This window comes from Galeopterus variegatus, unplaced genomic scaffold (assembly GCF_000696425.1).
Source record: "Galeopterus variegatus unplaced genomic scaffold, G_variegatus-3.0.2 Scaffold1362, whole genome shotgun sequence".
NCBI lineage: Eukaryota > Metazoa > Chordata > Mammalia > Dermoptera > Cynocephalidae > Galeopterus > Galeopterus variegatus.
In genome coordinates, this window is record NW_007727473.1 from 316,981 (window position 1) to 335,993 (window position 19,013).

The 19,013-nt window shown below is 37.4% G+C and overlaps 2 protein-coding genes across 2 annotated transcripts in view; one reads left to right on the plus strand and one right to left on the minus strand.

Moving 5' to 3' along the window:
• Positions 1-6,679, plus strand: part of ZNF227 (zinc finger protein 227) — a 15,193-nt gene extending 8,514 nt beyond the window's left edge. Inside the window, 2 exon segments of the mRNA XM_008576527.1 lie at positions 4,271-6,406; positions 6,409-6,679. Of these exon segments, the coding sequence (XP_008574749.1) occupies positions 4,271-6,406; positions 6,409-6,548 (2,276 nt within the window). The 3' untranslated portion in view covers positions 6,549-6,679.
• Positions 6,680-16,423: 9,744 nt separating this feature from the next.
• Positions 16,424-17,941, minus strand: LOC103593524 (olfactory receptor 4C16-like). The gene has a single exon (XM_008576526.1). The coding sequence runs from the start codon at positions 17,454-17,456 to the stop codon at positions 16,458-16,460; it is 999 nt and encodes a 332-aa protein (XP_008574748.1). The 5' UTR covers positions 17,457-17,941; the 3' UTR covers positions 16,424-16,457.
• Positions 17,942-19,013: the final 1,072 nt, after the last annotated feature.

Below are 19,013 nucleotides of genomic sequence, written 5' to 3' on the forward strand. Positions count from 1 at the left end.
AGTCCCCCTAGCCCCTTCCTTACTTCCACTCAGGTGTTTGCTCAAATTTCATCTTATCAGCAAGGCCTTCTGTGTCTGTCCTGTTAAAATACTATCTTCCTTCTATTCTCCATCCCCTTACCCTGCCTTATTCTATGTCTAAACACTGATCACCCCCTGACCTGATAACATATATATTTTAATTTGCTTGTTCATCATCTATCTCTCCCCATGAAAATAGGAATTTTGGCAGTTTTGTTTACGGCTGTGTACTCAAAGCCTGCAATGGGCCTTTTGCATAGTAGGTACTCAGTAAATACTTATTAAATGAATTAATTATTTAAATATAGTTGACCCATGAACAACATGGGTGTTAGGGGCACTAACCCCCCCATGCAGTCAGAAATCCACATATAACTTTTGACTCCCCAAAAACTTTACTAATAGCCTACTGTTGACTAGAAGGAAGGCTTACCAATAACATAAATAGACTATTAACACAATTTTGTGTGTTATTTGTATTATATATTGTATTTTTTGTAATAAAGTGAGATAGAGAAAAGAAAATATTAAGAAAATCATAAAGAAGAAAAAGTACATTTAAAATACTATACATATATTTATTTTTAAAAAATCCACATATAAGTGGATACACACACTTCAAACTCATGTTGTTCATGGGTCAGCTATAGTTACTTTTCTTTTGAAGAGGAGTGAGGAAGTTCTCACAGCTCCTCCTCACCTGTGATCCCGGCCTTTTCCATTTACAGTGAGGGCCTCATCCATATACCTACCCAGCCAGCCAGTTTCCTTTTCCACCTAGCCTTACTCTGCCCTCCATTCTCCTGCCCTGCATTCTTCTTCCCTCTCCCCCTTCATCACTTTTCACTTCACTTTCTGCTGCCCTTTCCTTTCTCTCCCTTTCTTTCCTTTCTCTTGAATTTGCATATTCTTGTGTTCTACCCATTTAAAAATTAAAAGTAAGAATTAGGTACTCCTAGAGGATGTAAATTTATATTCTCTCCTCCTACCCCAGAAATGAAATAGAAGCTTGTCTTCTAACATGATAGACTAAGCCCTGAATTCTGTAGGTAGTTGATGGATATAATCTCTCTTCTTTTGTCCACCTCCCTTTTTAGGTCTACATGCTGCTGCTACACATTTGATGTGTTTAGAAATGTTAGTTACTTGCTTCACTTTACTAGGTCTCATTTTCATGTGCAAACTTAACCTCAGGAATTATGATCCTGAGTATTGTCATTTTTTATTTTTGTATAATAAACCAGGTCCCTCTTTTAACAATCTTGTAGCATTTTCTGCCACCCTTACTCAAAGGTTTTCTTGACTTCATCAATATCAGTACGTTTCAGGATTTTGCAACCATGCTCCATGTACAAATAATATCCTAAAACTTTCTCTATAGCTCACAGAAACACAAATTAAAGGGCTTGTTTTTAAAATATTTTTAAAAACAATAAGAATGGAGACAAGTGGACACCCTTACTCAAAGGTTTTCTTGACTTCATCAATATCAGTACGTTTCAGGATTTTGCAACCGTGCTCCGTGTACAAATAATATCCTAAAACTTTCTCTATAGCTCACAGAAGCACAAATTAAAGGGCTTGTTTTTAAAATATTTTTAAAAACAATAAGAATGGAGACAAGTGGACCTCACATCCCTGTTACTCCTAGAGATGGCTCATAGGTTTAGAACACACTAGTGTGATTAATGGATTATTTTGGAACATTATCTTCCAGTGAATGTCTAACATAATTCTAATTTCTTAGACATCTTCGGATATGTAAAGATTCAAACCTATTTATCTTAGAAGAAAAAAGCTATTCATAATTAGCGCAATGTATAACTAAACTATAAAAAATTATCAGTGCCAATATGCCAGGCATTACAAATCACCAGTTCCCATGTAGCAGTTTCAAGTTGACTACTCACTGGGGAAAACTGCCTCATTCATACAACCTACTTCACACTTTACCACCCTCCCTTCCCTCTAATACCGAAATAATCATATAACCTGTGTACGGTAATTGTTTAGCGGTTTTGAATTGGACACTTCCACAAGTCCAAAGGCATTAACTTACCTGGAGAGATTAGGAGAGTCCTTATTAGGAAAAGAAAACTACAGAATTTAAAAATGAGTTTTCCAGTATAATTTAAATCCTAACGGTATTAATCTTAGCTGATGGCACAGGCAATGTGAGAAGCTCTTTACATGTTGCAGTGACCTCTGACAGCAAATACCTGAAGTTAGGGCAGAATTTATAGGTTAAGGGCACAGTCTGCCCTTATTACCAGCTGTAAGTTTGGGGGTTCACAGAACCATGCTCACTTCTGACCAAACACTGCAGATTCCAGGGTTTGTATGATAATTTGCTAGAATGACTCATGATTCACAGAACTCAGGAAGGTGCTGTACTTACAATTACAGTTTAATTATAGCAAACAGGATACAAATAGAAACCAGTAAAAGGGAGAGATGCATATGGTATAATCTGGGAAGATTCCCTCTGCCTCCCTCTTATAAGGTCTCTTGTGATTACTTTGGGCCCATCCGGATAATCTCCCCATCTCCAGATGCTTAATTTAATCACATCTGTAAAGCTCTTTTTGCTGTGTCCATTAACATATTCATGGGTTCCAGGGTTCAGGACATCGACATCTTTGGGGTGCAGTTATATATTCTGCCATATCTAGAAATGTGTGCATGTGTGTTGACTTTTTTTTTCAAAGTTTGTATTATTAGGAACTCATTTAAGCAAATTAATTACAGTCTTGCACTGCATAGCAAAGTTTTGGTCAATGATGGGCCACATATATGTAGGTGGTCCCATAACATTATAATACTGTATTTTTATTGTACCTTTTCTATGTTTAGATACACAAGAGACCTATCATTGTGTTAAAGTTGCTCTAGTCAGTATAGTAATATGCTATACAGGTTTGTAGCCCAGGTGCAATAGGCTATACCATATAGGTTTGTTTAAGTATACTCTGATGTTTACACAAGAAAGAAATCACCTAATGCAGCATTTCTCAGAATGTATCGCCATCATTAAGCAACTCATGACAGTGTTTGAGTAAGAACTTGGTCCCTACCCCCAAACATTTTAAGCCAGTGTCTTTCATGTTTTTAACCATGACCCTCAATAAGTGCATTTTACATCTTGACCAAGCATAAATATGTGCACATTTATGTGTATGTTTATAACTTAAACAAGTATTTCATTTAGTGGTACTCTTATTGCTTATGATACCCTTACCATGTTTTTATTCTTTTTTTTAAAAAAAGTATTTGTCACAAGTTACACAGTTGTTTTAATGGTACATAATGCATCCCAGCAATTTGAAAAATTATTTACATTGGGGGTAAAGCAATGAAGAACACAAAGTACATGTTTTCCTCATGACTATTACATTCTAGTGGATCTAAAAAAGACAAAAAACAATAGAAAGTATAGTGCTGTGGGGGGATATAAAGCAGGGTAAGGGAAATGAGAAGAATCAAAGGTGTATGGGGGTGGAGAAGAATTATTTTAACATTGGATATTATGGAAGACATCACTGATAGAGTGATATTTGAGCAGAGACCTGAAAGAAGTGAGAGAACGAGAAAGCTTCCCTAGCCAAATATAACTCTCCTTGTCTTCCTCTTCAGGGTTGGCTTTGAGAGTCTGCACTATGCTGTATTTCTTTCCTTCTCCCAAGTTTTTTCTGAGCTGTACAAGAATAGCTTTGCCTTTTCCACTTTTACAGAGACCTGTATTACTACCATGTTTTAGAACAGTGGATGTTATTACAACTGCTTTCTCTAATTTACTCTTAGAGGATAATTTCTACCAAGACCTAAAATACTATTTTTTGTCTACTCTCTGAATTTCTCTAACCTAATTATGTATAGAATTCCACTTGTCATAAGCTTACTGAGGAAAAGGTAAGTAGGCTTTTAACTGATGTTACTGTAAGTTGAAAAGTGGGTTGTCTTTTTGTTACTCTGCAGCCATCTGATTTCAGCCTTGTAGCTGTCTTATTAAATTATTAGATGTATGGTTCTAAACGGGTCACATTTACACTTAGTGGATAGGAGCCTGTTGACCCCACTCTTTGCTTTCACCTTCATGAAAAACACGAGGAAAGGATAGATGATGATGTAAGGATAAGACGACCCTTTCCCCTGTCTAGTAAGGCCTTCTCCAGTGGCCTAAGTGTGAATCCTGATATTTCTGAACAAAGCATTTACTTGTCCTCATTTCTGAATATTACTTTTTTTATAGGCAGCAAAAACCTAAATGACACGGAGTTTCTTCGAAAATTTGCATTAAGATATCTTTCATATGAAGAGCTATCCTGTTGGCAAATCTGGAAGCAGGTTGCAGGTGAATTAACCAGGTGTCTTCAGAGTAAGAGTTCCCAATTACTACAAGGTGATTTTCTTCAGGTTTCTGAAAATGAGAACGATATAATGAATCATCAAGGAGATAGCTCCAACTATATTGAAAATCAAGAGTTTTCAATTTTGGGAACCCAGAATTCTTGCATGAATACTTGTCTAAGTGAATCACAGAATCAGAATAGAGGTAAACAAATTGACGTGAAAAATAAGTTGCATATATGTGAAGACTTCACGAAGAAATCATCTAGTGAGCATATGAAAACTTGCACAGAACACAAACCTTACAAATGTAATGAAAATGGCAAAAGCATAAGTGATGGCTCCAGTCAGCAGTTACCCTTAGAGAAACACCATCCATGTAGTGGATGTGGAAAGGGCTTCAGTTATGGCTCAGTGCTTCCCCCTCATCACAATGTTCACACAGGAGAGAAATGCCTCAGTCAAAGCTCACTTCTGCCAACTCATCAGAGAATTCACCCAGGAGAGAAGCTCCATAAAAGTCGTGTATCTGGTGATTGCTTCAGTAAGAGCTCTTTTCATTCTCATCAGTCTAATCATACAGGAGAGAAGTCCTATAGATGTGACAGTTGTGGCAAGGGATTCAGTAGTAGCACAGGTCTTATTATTCATTACAGAACTCACACTGGAGAGAAACCTTATAAATGTGGGGAATGTGGTAAATGCTTTAGTCAAAGTTCAAATTTCCAGTGCCATCAGAGAGTCCACACTGAAGAAAAGCCATATAAATGTGAAGAGTGTGGTAAGGGTTTTGGTTGGAGTGTTAATCTTCGTGTCCATCAGAGGGTCCACAGGGGTGAGAAACCCTACAAATGTGAGGAGTGTGGTAAGGGCTTCACTCAGGCTGCACATTTTTACATACATCAGAGGGTCCACACTGGAGAGAGACCCTACAAATGTGATGTGTGTGGTAAGGGCTTCAGTCACAATTCACCATTAATATGCCATCGGAGAGTCCACACTGGTGAGAAGCCATACAAATGTGAGGCATGTGGGAAGGGCTTTACCCGTAATACAGATCTGCATATCCATTTCAGAGTTCACACAGGAGAAAAACCCTACAAATGTAAGGAGTGTGGTAAGGGCTTCAGTCAGGCTTCAAATCTTCAAGTTCATCAGAATGTACACACTGGGGAGAAGCGATTCAAATGTTTAACATGTGGGAAAGGCTTCAGTCAGTCCTCAAAACTTCAAACCCATCAGAGAGTTCACACTGGAGAGAAACCATACAGATGCAATGTGTGTGGTAAGGACTTCAGTTATAGTTCAAATCTTAAACTGCACCAAGTAATTCACACTGGAGAAAAACCATATAAATGTGAGGAGTGTGGAAAGGGCTTCAGTTGGAGATCAAATCTTCATGCTCATCAGAGAGTCCACTCAGGAGAGAAACCCTATAAATGTGAGGAGTGTGATAAGAGCTTCAGTCAGGCCATAGATTTTCGGGTACATCAGAGAGTTCATACTGGAGAGAAACCATACAAATGTGGTGTATGTGGTAAGGGCTTCAGTCAGTCCTCTGGTCTTCAGTCCCATCAGAGAGTCCACACTGGGGAGAAGCCATACAAATGTGATGTGTGTGGAAAGGGCTTTAGGTACAGTTCACAGTTTATATACCATCAGAGAGGCCACACTGGAGAAAAACCTTACAAATGTGAGGAGTGTGGGAAAGGCTTTGGTAGGAACTTGAATCTTCGCCATCATCAGAGGGTCCACACGGGAGAGAAACCCCATAAATGTGAGGAGTGTGGTAAGGCCTTCAGTCTCCCCTCAAATCTTCGAGTCCATCTGAGTGTTCACACCCGGGAAAAACTCTTTAAATGTCAGGAGTGTGGTAAGGGCTTTAGTCAGAGTGCACGTCTTCATGCCCATCAGAGAGTCCACACTGGAGAAAAACCATACAAATGCGATGTATGTAGTAAGGACTTCAGTCACCGTTCACGTCTTATGTACCATCAGAAAGTCCACACTGGCAAAAAGCGTTTGAAATGAGAAGTGTGTTACTGACTTTTGTCAGAATGCACATCTTCCAGTTTTGGAGAGTCCATGCTGGTGATAAACAGTATAAAAGTGTTGAGAGTGTTAGGGTATTTCTTCAGGCTCAGAATCTTTCTATCAAATTTGTTAAAATCATGACATAGAACCACAGTAACAGGAACGGAACTCATATTTAAGGAGATCCAATTAATATAAATGATCATCTTTCAGTGTGAATATATACCTAAAGATGTGTGAAAGGATATTTGACATATGCTAACAAGATTTTTTTTTTTTTTTTGGTCAGGGAGGGTTTTGAATTATTTTTTCCTTTAACTTTCATTTTATACTTAGAGTTATCATTATTTTTATGAAAGCTGTAAAACTGAAAAATGAATAAAATTGCTGACTAAAATTCTGTAGCTAAGGGGTTATAATATGATTAATTCATTTGGTGTATAGCATTAAAATTAAGTAATAGATCCCCAGAGATGAATCTTTGATCTTCAAAAGTAAACTTGTCTGCCACAGATATACAGATCCTCTTCGATCTACAGTGCAGTTAGGTCAATCAACCCATCGCAAGTTGAAAATACCAAGTTGAAAACATATTTAGTACACCTAAACAACCAAACATAGCTAAGCCTACCTTAAACATGCTCAGAACACTTAACATTAGCCAACAGTTGACAAAATCATCTGACACAAAGCCTATTTTATAATAAATGGTTGAGTATCAGTTTATCTAATACTGAAGGTGGAAAGCAGTGGTTGTATGAGTACTTCAAGTACAGTTTGGTTTCTGCTGAATGTGTATCACTTTGATAACATTATAAAGTTGAAAAATCAGATGGAACCATCATTAACTCAGGGATCGACTGCATTTCAAAGGATGTTTATTGCATCGCAGAACAAGATTTTTTGTGTGTGATCCCGTGTTTTAAAAGTATAGATGAATAGGTATTTACTTCTATTTATCTCTAAATTATGAGAGTTTGCTTCATATATATTTTTACATTTTCTAAACTTGTTATTTTGAAATAGTTTAAAACTTTCACAAAATTGTAAAAATTATATAAAATCTCTTACACCCTCTACCCAAACTTGTTAATTTTTAACATGCTTGTATTATCACTCACTCCATATATATGAATGTGTATACACATGAATATTGATACCTATGTTATAGACATATTCTATTTCACTTTTATTTTAGTTAGAATTTGAAAGGGAGAAAACTTTTTTTATGAATAGTTCACCTGTTTAACAGAAGTTCCAGTTCTTAATGTACATACTTATTAGTTTTCTTTTACATAATACAGTATCATAAAAAGAAAACCAGAAGGTCACCATCCAGATGACCTATTCAGATGAAAGTATAAAATATCGCATGCATAAGTTTTGAAAATTTAAATATTTCAAAAATGCATAAAATGAAAACCAATCTAATGATTTCTGCTTATTAGTTTTCTTTTACATAATACAGAATCATAAAAAGAAGAAAACCAGAGGGTCACCATCCAGATGACCTATCCAGATGAAAATATAAAATATCACATGCATAATAAGTTTTGAAAATTTAAATATTTCAAAAATGCATAAAATGAAAACCAATCTAATGATTTCTTTCCCATCCTCTCTGAAAAAGGTATTTATTGTTTATAGTTTGTTACAGTTTCTTCCATTAAGAAATAATCTTAAGCCTATATCCACATATATTTTCAACTTTATATTGTGCTTATATTTGCAAGAAGGAATGGTATAAACATTCTTACAGAACTTACTCCTTTACAGAATAATGTATTCTGACTGTCTTTACATCTCATCACTTACAAAGGAAACTCCATACTCTACTCAGATTACACTTGAGTCCTTTCACCACAGAGGATGCAAAAGAGACCATGCCAGAAAACAGTCTTCTACCAGGGAAGGCGAAAGTAGCTGGCAGTATGGAAAGGTGAGATGAGTATAGTAACATCCAGTGTTTGCAACTGAGCATGCAGCCAAGAAGACAAAAAGGAAAAAAAAAAAAGAAATAATCTTAAGCCTATATCCACATATATTTTCAACTTTATATTGTGCTTATATTTGCAAGAAGGAATGGTATAAACATTCTTACAGAACTTTCTCCTTTACAGAATAATGTATTCTGTCTTTATACCTCATCACTTACAAAGGAAACTCCATACTCTACGCAGATTATACTTGAGTCCCTTCACCACAGAGGATGCAAAAGAGACCATGCAAGAAAACAGTCCTCTACCAGGGAAGGTGAAAGTAGCTGGCAGTATGGAAAGGTGAGATGAGTATAGTAACATCCAGTGATTGCAACTGAGCATGCAGCCAAAGGTTTGGGAGTTAATGTCAGAATGCCCTCAGGATTGAGACCAGATGTATTTTCCAAACTAGAAATAAAGAACACAGAACTAAGAGAAGTTCCTTATTGCTGCAGCAATTCCAAGAACCATAACTAATATAGAACATCTCCCTCTTCCACCACCCATTCTAGGTTTCTCTTGGCCTTCGCCAGCACTGCAGTAGATTTGGGCTGTTTGCCTTGGGGTGACTGAAACTTTATCTACAAGTGTTTGATCCCTTAGTTGCCTTGTTCTTATTGGGCTGTAGTTGCTACAACTGTCCAGTAACAGTTATCACTGAGTGTGCAAGTGCTAAGACATATTCCCCTGAATTTTCTGTGTTGTGGATGTAGTCATCCCTGTCCTAATCTATAGTAGCAACCATAGCTCTCACAATAATCAGAATCAAGTACCACAGCCTGAGGAGTAACTCTTTTTTACCTGCTGGTTCACTTGTTTAAGGCACATAAAGTAATGGTTCCTACTATGCCCCTGGCAGATATGGTCTCCTCTCCAAATGCTAGGGCCTCTACCCTGGTGAAACTGATGACTCTGAAAGTGGGTTCGTTGAATCTTGCAATGATGTATGTCAGGCAAATGGGGACCCCACACCATGTACCAGGCACTGCTTTAGTTGTCAGTGCATGTACTGAATCCTGAGGACAGCATCCCAACTCCAAACAGAGTTGACCTCTAGTTAGTTACTTCATTGAGCTTTTCACAGGTCTTTCATCACTTCTGTTCAAGATGGCTGTTTAAGGATGATAGTTGCATGGTAAAATCAGTGAATTCTGAAGTCATGGGAACATTTTTACATCTTTGTGTTTACAAAGGAACCAAGTCCTTGGCAATGTTTAAGGGCTATTATATAAATGTATCAGACTGAAAGCCCCTAAATGCTGGCGTAGATATGAGCAATGTGGAAACTGAAGGCATAGAAATGATATCAAAAGTATGAGGTACTTCAAAAAGAAAATAGAATTAAAAGAGTATGTATCTTTCCATGAACTTTTTGAAGTAGCCTCACATTTATCATTTCTATATATATATATAGTGTTTTAAAACTTATTTTAAAAAAATCTTCAGAATTTTTGTGTCTGATGCCCTCCTTATTTAAGTTCTGTATTTGTTTTTTTAGTTCTTAGCCAGGTAAAATGTTCAAGAGTGCCTGGGGGGCCAGCCCGGTGGGGCACTGGAGAGTGCGCCACTTGGGAGCGTGGCGGCGCTCCCGCCGAGGGTTCGGATCCCATGTGGAGACCAGTTCCCGCTCACTGGCTGAGCGTGGTGTGGGCGCAACACCGAGGGTTGCGATCCCGTTGCCGGTCCCCGGTACGGGCGCGACACCGAGGGTTGCGATCCCAATACCGGTCAGTAAAAAAGACAAAAAGGAAAAAAAAAAAAAGAGTGCCTGGGAAAGGTGTCTGGAGCCTGACATATGATAAGGACAAATTTCTGCCACCTTCAAGGTCGAAGAGTTCTGATGTAATCAACCTGCTGTCAAGTGGATGACTGATTTCAGGGATTGATGTCATATTGAGTGCTCACACATGGAATTTACTCCTGGCAGTTTGGACACTTAGAAGCAGCAGATGATACATCAGTGTTGATGACAGGGAGCTCACATCATTGGGCCCATATTTAGCCTACATCCTTGCCACTGTAGACTTTGTTCATGTGCCTATTGAGGCTTCACTGTGGAATCATTAAGCTGAATCATGTCAGAGTGTGGTTTATTCTGATTATCTGGGTATTTAAAACTACTCTATTGTACGTGCTGTCTAATCAGTTCCTACTTTAATAGGTCTGTTCACATACCTCCTTTCCAGACAACTTGTTCAGCCTTTGTTCCTTCCAGACCCTTGATCACCACCCCAGGCGTTTGCCACTGCCCCTGAACCAAAGTATATCCATAATCCAGGACACCTCTTACTCTATACAAATTGGAAAACAAGGTTACTATTCAGGGCTTAGTCAACTGGCAGAAATTCCCTATGCTACTACCCTTTGAGACCATCACTGAAATGGGCTATGATGGTGACATGGTTCAAATGTTTGTCCCCTCCAAAGCTCATGTGGAAGCTCGATTCCCAATGTGACAGTGTTGAAAGGTGGGGCCTTTAAGAAGTGATTGGATCCTAAGGACTATGACCTTATGAATAGATTAATCCATTCATGGAGTAATGGATTAATAGTTTCATGGGTTATCGTGGGTGTGGGCTGGTGGTTTTATAAGGAGAGCAAGTGATCACATTAACATGCGCTCTTGCCATTCTCGCCATGTGATACCCTGCATTGACATGAGCCTCTGTACAGAAGCCACACCAAGAAGTAGGCCCTCACCAGATGTGCTTATGGACCTTGGTCTTCCCAACCTGGAACATTGTAAGAAATAATTTTTTTCTTATAAATTATCCACTTTCACGTATTCTGTTGTGAGAAACAGAAAAATCACTGATACAGATGGTTAGCTATTCTTTTCACATCCATGCCAGTGTGTTGTGATGATTTGTCTGTAAGCCAGACCAGAATCCTTCCTGCTCAGTTGAACATAGAGTACTCCCTATGAGGCCATAGGTGGGAGCTGAGGGAGAGGCATTGATTTACCAGGAGTGGGTGATAGGAAAGTCACAACCATCCATTTGTTCATGAATTACTCCTGCCTTCTGACTCAGGCCCACTTCTTTCCAGTTCAGGCTGTTGAACCCCCAGAGCTAAAGACACGTTGAATCCCATATATCCAGTTTATAATGGCTATTTCTGGTTGCAAAGTCTCCTGATATCCCTGGGCAATCACTCAGAATCTTTTGTACTTGCTATCTAAATGTGAGTTAATTTTGTCTTTCTTTTTTATGAGGATCGAGAAGTATGCATTTATCTAGCACCAAAATTTCTGTAATCATACCAAATGTAAAATACAGTCATGTGTTGCTTAGTGATGATAAGCTCTGAAAAATGTGTCAGATGATTTTATTGTTGTGTGCACACACATCAAGTGTATGTACACAAACTTAGATTGTATAGCCTACTACACACCTAGGCTATATGGTATAGCCACCATTGTAAACGCGGCCCATCATTGACTAAGAAGTTATGTGGCTCATTACTGTAGTCAGGTTAAGGAGCTGTGATTGAGATCCAGCTATCATCTACCATAACACATTTGGTTTGGGCAGGGAACAGACAAGTTAAAAAAAGAGACATAATATAGACACTAGCTGTTTTGTGTCCATTAACCCATTTCTTGCTATCCCCTTCACCCTCGCATCCCCACCTCCAGTAACCACAGTTCTGTTCTCTCCTTTTGAAAGTTCAACATATTATTATGATTCTTTTTTTTTTCTCTTTCTTAGTTCCTACTTATAAATGAGAACATACAGTATTTCTCTTGCTGTGCCTGGCTTATTTCATTTAACATAATTTTCTCCAGTCTCATCCATGCGCCTACAAAAAGCAGAATTTCATTCCTTTTTTATGGCTGAGTAGTATTCCATATTTTCTTTATCCGGTCATCGATCAATTGACATTTAGGTTGCTTCCAATTCTTGGCTATTGTAAATAGAGCTGCAATAAATATGGGAGTGCAGATATCCCTTCAACATGATGCATTATTCATTTCTTCATAATATAATTTGAAGTCAGGTAGTGTAATGCCTCTGGCTTTATTTTTTTTACTCAGGATTGCTTTGGCTGTTCAGAATTATTTGTTGTACCATAAGAATGTTTGGATGGTTTTTCTATTTCTGTGAAGAATGTCATGAGTATTTTGATGGAAACTGTAATGAATATGAAGATCACTTGAGTAGTATGGACATTTTCACAACATTAATTCTTCCAATCAATGAACATCGAATATCTTTCCATTTTTAGTGTCCCCTTTAATTTCTTTCATCAGTGTTTTGTAGTTCTCATTATAGAGATCTTTCACCTCCTTGGTGAAATTAATTCCTAGTGTTTTATTTTGGGAGTAGCTATTATAAATGGGCTTGCTTTCTTGATTTCTTTTTCTGCTAGTTTGTTGTGTATGTAAACACTACCGATTTTTGAATATTGATTTAATATCCTACAACCTTAGTAAAAACTCCACCAAAAAAAACCTCCTACTGCTGATAAGCAGATCTTCTTATGAGAATATTTGTGCTAAGTTTTCTAGGACTTCCATTCCAAAGTACCGCAGACTAGGTGGCTTAAACCACAGAAATTTATTGTCTCACAGTTCTGGAGACTAAAGTTTTGAGATCAAGGTGTCTGCAGGTTTGGTTCCTCCTGAGAGCTGTGAGGAGAATTTGTTCCACATCTCCTTGCTCCTGGCAGTGACTGGCAATCTTTGATGTTTTTTGATTGTAGATGTGTCACCTTGATCTCTGCTCTCATCTTCACATGGCATTCTCCCTCTCTGTGTTTGTCTCTGTGTCCAAATTNAGAGCTGCAATAAATATGGGAGTGCAGATATCCCTTCAACATGATGCATTATTCATTTCTTCATAATATAATTTGAAGTCAGGTAGTGTAATGCCTCTGGCTTTATTTTTTTTACTCAGGATTGCTTTGGCTGTTCAGAATTATTTGTTGTACCATAAGAATGTTTGGATGGTTTTTCTATTTCTGTGAAGAATGTCATGAGTATTTTGATGGAAACTGTAATGAATATGAAGATCACTTGAGTAGTATGGACATTTTCACAACATTAATTCTTCCAATCAATGAACATCGAATATCTTTCCATTTTTAGTGTCCCCTTTAATTTCTTTCATCAGTGTTTTGTAGTTCTCATTATAGAGATCTTTCACCTCCTTGGTGAAATTAATTCCTAGTGTTTTATTTTGGGAGTAGCTATTATAAATGGGCTTGCTTTCTTGATTTCTTTTTCTGCTAGTTTGTTGTGTATGTAAACACTACCGATTTTTGAATATTGATTTAATATCCTACAACCTTAGTAAAAACTCCACCAAAAAAAACCTCCTACTGCTGATAAGCAGATCTTCTTATGAGAATATTTGTGCTAAGTTTTCTAGGACTTCCATTCCAAAGTACCGCAGACTAGGTGGCTTAAACCACAGAAATTTATTGTCTCACAGTTCTGGAGACTAAAGTTTTGAGATCAAGGTGTCTGCAGGTTTGGTTCCTCCTGAGAGCTGTGAGGAGAATTTGTTCCACATCTCCTTGCTCCTGGCAGTGACTGGCAATCTTTGATGTTTTTTGATTGTAGATGTGTCACCTTGATCTCTGCTCTCATCTTCACATGGCATTCTCCCTCTCTGTGTTTGTCTCTGTGTCCAAATTTCACTTTTTATTAGAACACCAATCATATTAGGTTAAGGTCACCCTAATTCACTTAATTTCATTACCTCTGTAAAGACCCTGTCTCTTAATAAGTTTGCATTCTGAGGTACTGGGGATCAGGATTCCAGCATATCTTTTTCTTGGATGACAAGATTCAACCCATAACAACATCAAATCCCAAGTTATGGGTGAGTGCCTCATGTCAAAAAAATCTTTAATCTCTAGACTAATGTTCTGCCACCCTCTGTTAATACCTTCAAGATCCACTTCCATAGTGAGGTGCTCTTGGGGTTTCTACTGATGTATATTAGCCAAGTCCTGTGATTTACTCCTACGTGTCATTTCCTCCTAGAGCCAGATTGGACTTTCTGGAAGCGAGTCTCTGGTTAGCTGTTTGGAAGCCATTTGGAGTATAGGAGGAAGCTCATGAGGAGAACAAATGTTATTGCATGACGAGTTCTTCTAATGAGGTAACAGCATGGTGTTTATGCACAGGACCACTGTCCTTCTCTTTCTAGGCAAAGGAAGGTAGTTGTGAAAACCCAGAAGGTGCAAGATAATTTTTTGAGTTATGACTCTCACACTTTCCCACACAAATGTTCCTATTTTAGCTCTCAGATTCCCACTCTTTTCCTATTAAAATACTGACTTCAACTAAAAAACCCGGTGAGGCTGCACATTCATTTTTCCTTGCATTTTTATTATAAAATCCTGGACATGTTTAGAGCACAATCTCTGTCTGCAGATGTGCTGACAGTAGCCATGGGGGCTCTATATTGAATTCATGTCCAGAACACATACTAGACAGAATGTATCTAGGGAGGCCCCTAAATTCGATATAAATCACTTTTCCTATTTTCCTTGTCTTGAGTTAAAAGATGACCCTTGCAATAGCAAAACTAAACTGCACCTTCTGTGCAATGATAAGCTACTTAAGACTGATTTCAACTTGAAATTTACAGTGTAAAAAAATGTGATGCTTGCATGTCACTATAGTTCATTGTGGAAATTCACAGTCTTATATTCCCTCACACACACACACACACAAAAGATGATCATTTTCTCAAGGTAAAACAATTCAGATGCTCCAGGTGTAAAAAAATATAAACTCAGAAACTTTAACATAATTTAGTAATTTATAAATATAAATGGAAGTCCCAAATAAACAAAAAAACTTAAGCTTAATTATCTACATGGAAAAATACAAATAAGAAACCAAATTGAAATCAGAAAAATTTTTAGTGATTAGAGACTGTGGTGTTGATGGATAGTCACAATGTGCATTGCCGAAATATACTATTCATTTAAACATTGCCATCTTCTCTATTCAAGTTGCTCTCTTCTGGATTGTATTGAAAACTCCCTAGCATAATTTATAGCTGTGATGCAACTATTTCTCTTTCAAAGCCTTAAAATATCCCTTTGAGCCATACATTCTTCATTGAATCTGCTAATATTTTCAAATTTTCTACCATTATGTAACTGCATTCTTTGTTTCTACTCCACATGAATATCTCTACCTTAATTTGAGCTATCTATGCTATAATTATAATAGCCCTATATTATAAACAATACTAGAATTGTTATAATTCAGGAGAAACTTTACTGCACCCCCAAATTTAACTGGGATCAAAGTAGGAGCAAAAAGTAAATTTTAAAGAAAGAATATGATATGAAAACAATTCCAACAGTGAGAACCTACCTAAAATCAGGGACTCTTCCAGAGGAGGGAATTTTTTCTCCACAATTTGTTACTTTTCTAGAAGGATCTCAGTAAACACATGATAAAATTTCAGAGTATAATCAAAAGAATTGGAAAAGAGATTGCCTAGGTTATACAAGAGTACTTCAAAAATTTCATGAAAAAAATTCGTATTATTTTTTTATTTTATTTTTCCACAAAATTTTGAAGTACCTTCGTATATACTGTCCCTTAGAACATGAAGTTTCCACAGTTATTTGAAACTGGTGCTTTCTGCTGAGTTAGGAAGATTAACTAAGTTGATGATAAGACATGATAAGGCCAAAGTGTCTAATAAGGGAAACAGTTTGGAAGCGGAGAAACCTATCAAGCTGCAGATATAAACTTTGTGTGTACACGTGAATAACTATTAAGAGAGAACTCCAGAAATCAACATGGAGAAGGGCAGAAAAAACAACAGACCAAAACGATAAGTGACACTAAGCAGAGGCAGAGACACGGCAGTGGACAGCATGTAATGCACTGGGCCCTACAAACCTGTTTGTACTTTGTGCTGTCTCTTCTTCTACATAACAATGACTCAGTATTAACCAGTGTATGTGTTCACATTGTCTCTTTGCAGGAAAAAATTCAACCAAGATGTATTTACATTTAATTGTTAACAAAAAGATAACATTCTGTACTGACTTCTTCTAGGTCAATTCAAAGTATGAAGAAGGATTTTAAACCTCCATTCATCTTCTGTCATCTGAGATCAACTTCTTGCTCCATAACCTCCTCATGGTATTTTTCACTTCTACATTCCTCAGTATATGAATCAGAGGGTTGAGCAAAGGTATTACAAGTGTATAAAACACAGCTATCATCTTATCCATGGGAAAGGTGGTTGCAGGGCATGTGTATATAAATATGTATGGACCAAAGAACAGGATGACCACAATGATGTGAGAGATGCAGGTGGAGAGGGCTTTCCTCTTCCCTTCAGCACTGTGGTTCCTCAGGGAATGCAAGATGACAACATAGGAGAACATCAGCATGACAAAACTCACTGTGCAAATGGCACCATCATCGGACACCAGGAGTAGGTTGATCACATAGGTGTCTGAAGAGGCAAGTTTCAACAGAGGCTGCAAGTCACAGAAATAGTGATCAATTACATTGGGGCCACAGAAAGGCAAGCTCAAGGCAAGAAAAATCTGAGCTGAAGAATGCACACAGGACCCCACCCAGGCCACGGCCACCAACACACCATGGACTTGGTGGCTCATGATGGTCATGTACTGCAGGGGCTTACAGATGGCCACATAGCAGTCAACAGCCATGAGGATAAGGATGAAGATCTCCAGGCAGCCAAAGAATTGGTATGAAAAGACTTGGATCATGCACTCACTGAAGGTCTTCTTTGAAAGGGCATCCACAATACTTCTAGGAGCTATGCAAGTAGACAAGCAGGTGTCAGTTAAGGATAAGTAGAAAAGGAAGAAGTACATGGGACTGCCAAGTGCGTGACTGGTCTTAATGGTAACTATGATCAGCAATTTAGCAAACAATGCCCCCAAGTAGAAAAGCAAGAAAGTGGCAAGAACGATTTTCTTCCTAAGATGATACTGTGTCAACCCAAGCAGAATAAACTTAGTCACATTATTATTTAGGTGCATGATTTCATGAATGAGAAGAAAGGGAGAGTGTGAAATGGTTTGTCTGCAAAAAATAAAGGAATTAATTGATGACATCCTATGTGATATTAAGAGCTACTTTAAATAAAAATAAATAGTCCTCATCAGGGACATTTTGTCTGTGGTCTCGATAAGTCACTAAAACACTTGTTCCACAATTTTAATGACCACATAACAAGGTGAAGTGTATAGTATCTGTACACAGTATGTGATGATCAAATCAATATTATTAGCATGTTCATCATTATGAAATTTAATTACTTTTTGTGTCCCTTATCCAATTACTCCTTACCCTCCCTCACCCTCCTTTTGTTTAATGTAGATAAAAATAGTATCACAGGGTTTCACTTTCAAGAACAAATCCTTTTATCTAGATCTTTTTTGTCAAGATGACATCGGAAGGGACATATATGCAAGGAAAAATAGGTGCATAATCTAAAGTATAATTTAAATATAACCTGGAAGACATAATTAGCCCATTGTTTTCCTCCCCAATCCATCCACACCTTCAATACATCGTGTTGAAAATTATAAGTTGGCCGGGCCGGCCCGTGGCTCACTCGGTAGAGTGCGGTGCTAATAACACCAAGGCCCCGGGTTCGGATCCCACATAGGGATGGCCGGTTCGCTCACTGGCTGAGCGTGGTGCTGACAACACCAAGTCAAGGGTTAAGATCCCCTTACCGGTCATCTTTAAAAAAAAAAAAAAAAAAACAAAAGAAAATTATAAGTTGGCCAAAGCACAGAACATAATAAATAAAATTGACCCAAAATTCTTCTTATATATATTTCTTCCTCACTTGTGGAAAATTTTCTTCTTTTCAACATACTTGAAATATACCTTTTCTTATTTGAAATAAAAAAAAATACTTTTGGGAAATGTCTGATGAAGTTACTCACTTTGGGTATCTTCGGACTCTGCATCTTTGGTAATGATATTAAACTATAAGAGAAATGAGTTGGTATCTTAATCACCACAATAAGCTCATTCCTTTCTTTATTCATGTATAAGAGTGATTCACCATGAAATATTTGTACTTGATATGTGGTTTTGGAGGATTTGGATGCATCATAATGAGAAAGTTGTTTTCACTAACAATACTCCTTGATTTTGGCCACTCCTTTGACAGTAGAGCTTTTGGTCTGTATATTGGTAATTCCATTAGACTATTCATATTTAAAACAACCTTATTTATCTTATACATTCAGACATAGATTTTTATTATGAATTAAGAATCAAAAATACATACGATTTAATTAACTTAGTAATATTGTAGTTCTTCATCAAATATTTAATCAGTAGTTTAATCAAGAGTCGTTAACTTCCTTCCTTCCTGGAAATCCTTTCCATTTCTAATTATTTCAATAATCTTGAAAGGTCAAAACCCAGCTATGGAGAAACTGCTTCTAAGATACCTTCAATGATTGTCCTGTGATGCAGGAAATTATCTCTGCTCCTTCCTAAGGTCTTTCCTTACATCTTTTCTTATACATTATATTAAATTGCTTAAATGCAATTGTTTGTGTGCTTTTTGAGCTTTCTTCCTGCAATAAGAATTTTGGAAATCTGTGTGTTCTCAGAATATTATTTTCCACTGTACTAAATCCCGTGTC

Excerpts from the sequence above, each read along its gene's own strand:
- LOC103593524 (XM_008576526.1), bottom strand. The coding sequence starts at position 17,456 with ATGTCATCAATTAATTCCTTTATTTTTTGCAGACAAACCATTTCACAC.